The sequence below is a fragment of the Elephantulus edwardii genome, unplaced genomic scaffold (genome assembly GCF_000299155.1).
Source record: "Elephantulus edwardii isolate Elephantulus edwardi_28Jun2011 unplaced genomic scaffold, EleEdw1.0 scaffold00006, whole genome shotgun sequence".
Classification (NCBI taxonomy): domain Eukaryota; kingdom Metazoa; phylum Chordata; class Mammalia; order Macroscelidea; family Macroscelididae; genus Elephantulus; species Elephantulus edwardii.
Genome location: NW_006399756.1, coordinates 7,207,954 through 7,211,653, shown reverse-complemented (window position 1 = coordinate 7,211,653; position 3,700 = coordinate 7,207,954). Strand labels below are relative to the sequence as shown.

Sequence of the window (3,700 nt, the reverse complement as noted above, 5' to 3'; positions counted from 1 at the left end):
CTCTCGCCGCCGGCGCCGCCCCGCATCCTCCGCGTCCTCGGCGTCCGAGCCCTCCACTGGCGACGCCGCGCCCGCGCCTCGGCCTGCAGCATCTAGGGGAGAAGGCAGCGCGACCAGAAAGCGGGGAGGACCGGCCCTGCCCCCGCCCCAGCTCCCCTCCCCCACCGCGCAGCCTCGCTGGCGCCTCTCAGGATTTGGGTTCTCGGGGTGCAGCATCCCCTATAGGCACCTGCTGCGTAGAAGTGCCCTAAAAGTGAAGTGACTAAAGAATGGCATTGCTCCCCGACCCTACAAGAATGACTAGTCTGCGTATAGGACGCTCTGTGAGGGGCCTGGATTAGGGGCTTTGAGACATCATTTCGGGCTGTGTCTCCCCAGTCGCTCGAAGCCTATTTTAGTCTGACACTCCTGGCAATTAAAAAAGAAGTTATTAAGTCCCCCTCCCCTTAAAGTTAAATTCCGCTTTCCCATCTTCCCTCTTCTGCCGTGTTAATAGAGTTTCAGATTTGTGCGGGCCGGATCGATAGATGTCATCTATTAAAGGTAAGTTTTAATCGAACAATATTAGGATCAGACAGGGAAAGGGGGTTTGAAGTCGGTACCTGCAAGCTGCAGGGCAGGAGATATGCAGGCGCCAGTAATAGAATATCGATCACCAGGCTGGGGAGGGGAGAGCCGGCCCCTCCGAGGGGCGATAGGGACAATTACCAGGCCGGCGGCCGGGGCCCAGGCGCGGCCTCCAGAGGCGCCCCAGTCCCAGACAATCACCGCCGAACTCTGGGAGGGACCTGCGCCCTGCTCCTCGGCGTGCCCACGCCTCCTCCTGGCACGCGTCCCGCGGTCCTCAGTCCTCCCTTCCTGCCACTAACTTTCCGAGACCCTCAGCAGGCGCCTGCCAGCGTTGGGGGGGGGGGCAGTAAAAGAGAGTTTCAAGAGAAAAGCCCCAAAGCCTCCGCATCCACACCCACCCGCCAGGCCCAAGCCCCAATCAAAGTTGGGTCTGGGGAGAGGGAGCGCGCGGGGCGGGCGAGTCTCTCTCAGCGCCTCGGTGTGAGGAGAACCGGGCATTCTCCAAGGCTGGGGCACGTGACTTGACTGAGCCTCAGCTCTCACATCCGTGAAATGGGAGTGGGGTTTAGGCTGCATCTACCTGGCAAGTTGCTAAGTTTTTTCATCCCACCCCCTAGCCAGTTTCCGGCACGTGGAGGGCGCGTCTGAAAGTATGCGCCTGGGCAGGGCGTGTGCGTGCACCTGGTCCGCTCGGGGCTCTGGGGGTGGTTGGGGGCAAATATCTGCCCCAGGACGTGGGATCCCCCTTTACCTCCATCCAGCTCTGGATCCTGCGGGGTTATATTTCACGCCTCGCCCCTTCAAGGAGCCGTGGCTCGATGAGTCTGACCCAGTGCCTGTCCCCTACCCCAGCCGCGCGCATCCTCCGAGCCTGGGTCGCCCAGGGCCGGGCCTCCTTGTATTCTTACCAGGGGTTTGCTGATGCCAGGCAGGGTCCCCGGGGCTGGCGTCTTTCTCCGCTTCAGCCTCCGCCAAACTTTTCTTGGCTTCCCGGAGCGCGGGGCGCACAGCCGGGAGCGCGGCGCGGGTGAATTTCTGCGGGTCCAGGATGTCCAGGACCGAGAAGGAGATCTTGTGGGGGGAGGGAGCCGCCTTGGCTCCGCCATCCTGCCATGCCAGCATGCCCACCGCCCGGAGGCCAGAGGCCGGGCGGCGAGGAGTCCGGAAAGGCCGCGCACCGGCTCGCAGTCCTGCTAGGGTTCGGCCGCTGCTCTCCGGAGGGGAGGAGGGTCGGGGCAGCCCGGAGGAGCCGGGGGTAGGAGTAGGAGGGGGCGGGGAGAGCCGCGGGGGGCTGCGCGCCGATTGGCACTTGCGCATCCGAGATCCCTCGCCACGTGCAGGGCGCGCTCACAGTCGCCCCAATACTGGCAGGCACATCGTGGGGACGGGTCACCTAGCGGAGGGGGCGCTCGGTGCGCCCTGTGCGCGCGCCCGCCACGACAGTACCTCTGGCTCCGCGCGCCTCCGCCCAACCCGAAGTGGCTCGGGCTGTACGCTGGGGTGAGCGTGAAGCTTCCACCATACACCCCTCTGTCTTGGGTATGCGCTCCATCCCTCACCTTTGGTTTTGGGGTGCAGTGGAAGCCAGGATGGCTTACTTCTCCAAGGCAATGCTCAGCGCATCTCCTACCCAGCCGCTGAGCCGCGGCGGCGCAGAGCCATGGCCTTAGACCCGACCGCCTCGCATTTAAAGCCCCCACTGTTCTCCCAGTTCACCGCTCAGTAACCCTGTGGGGGCCGACCTGGGCGAGGCCAGGGCCCCGATGGTTATCAGTGCTTTAAAGAGGAAGAAATTGTGCTTCAAACAGAAGTGATTTACTTGGTGACTGAGGCTGGATTTGAACCCAAAGCACTGTCCTCCCCACCACATCCTGCTGCTTCAGTGAAGCAATGGTGAAAATCCTGTTCAGTTTCCGGTGTCTTTCCGGTCCACCGCAGAGCCGAGCTGGGTCAGAAGCGCAGCGGGGCGTGTAGATGGGTGACCGAGGGCCCCCATCCCGCTGGGAACAAAGCTGACGTGAGATGAGTGAGCGCGGCTGCCAGCACCACCCTGGATGTCATTTCGGCCCCTTGCAGATCCAATGTTTGAAACCAAATCTGGATCTTTGGCCATCAGGATGCTTCTTTGAAGCCCCATCTCCTCTCCGCCCCAGGAAGAAAGACGCTAAGAGCGGTTTGGATGACATTTAAGGCCAGAGAAGTGGCGAAGGTTTGGAACGCCCCAGCTGCCCCACCTGGGGATGGCAAACAGTGGTGGCAGGCTAAGCTTCCGGCAGCCACACCCAGCTGGCCATTCTCACCCCTTATTGCAGTTCTCCAGCCATTTATCCCAGCTCCAGTTCCCGCGGCTGTCCCCAGCGCCTCCGCCCAGAACCACCTCCGAGGCGGCCTGCCTTTCTTCCCTGCCCCATGGGGCTTCCCAACAATGGCCCGGCAATTAGTATTGTCTGAGCAGGTACCGAGTCAGAGGGGAGGGGAAGCCTTCCAGGCGAGGGCAGGGGCTGCTAATCCCATGTTACTGAAGAGGCGGCCTCTGGGGCCAGCTCCTTGTAGTTTTCTCATTCAAGCCCTGCCTTCCCTCCCAGAGGCGGCCACCCCTTTCACTGTGGACTTTAAAGGCCTGCAGAGATTCAAACCAGCCGCTGCCCTGGGGGAAGATGGATTGTGCTTTTAAAGCTCAGGACAGGAAGTGGCCTGCCATGGCCACCTGCCACCACTCTGGCCTCCAGCAGCCTGGGATCCAAATAATGGGACCCTCATGACTGACAGATGGGACCCTCTGCCTTCTCTTTCCTCAACTCTTCTCTCAGACTCTATTTGATCTTTTTCTAAATCTTCCTTTTCTCTCATCTCCTCACATTTCCTCATACTTAGATGTTTGAGTCTAGCTATGAAAGTATCCGCTTCAGCATGAGATTATGTTTTCCCCGGGCCCCTCTTCTGACCCATTTTTCTGCAAGAAAGCTTGAGACTTTTTCTCCTGGGACAAGGACAGTGTTCCAGAGGCAGCCCATGCCCAAACTAGGGAGACGGCGTGCTTGAGGTGGGTGGGAGTGTCTCATATATTGGTCATTTTTATTCCAATTTATAAGCTGTGGGGGAGGGGAGGCCGAAATCATCTTTTCTTTGA

General features: G+C 60.4%; 1 protein-coding gene across 1 annotated transcript in view; it reads right to left on the bottom strand.

The window, feature by feature from the left end:
• NKX1-2 (NK1 homeobox 2) overlaps positions 1 to 1,692 on the bottom strand; it is a 2,289-nt gene extending 597 nt beyond the window's left edge. The window contains exons 1-2 of the mRNA XM_006880139.1: positions 1,479 to 1,692; positions 8 to 92 (exon numbers count right to left, since the gene is read on the bottom strand). Coding sequence (XP_006880201.1) covers positions 8 to 92; positions 1,479 to 1,692 — 299 coding nt within the window. The remainder of the gene's footprint in view (positions 1 to 7; positions 93 to 1,478) is intronic.
• Positions 1,693 to 3,700: the final 2,008 nt, after the last annotated feature.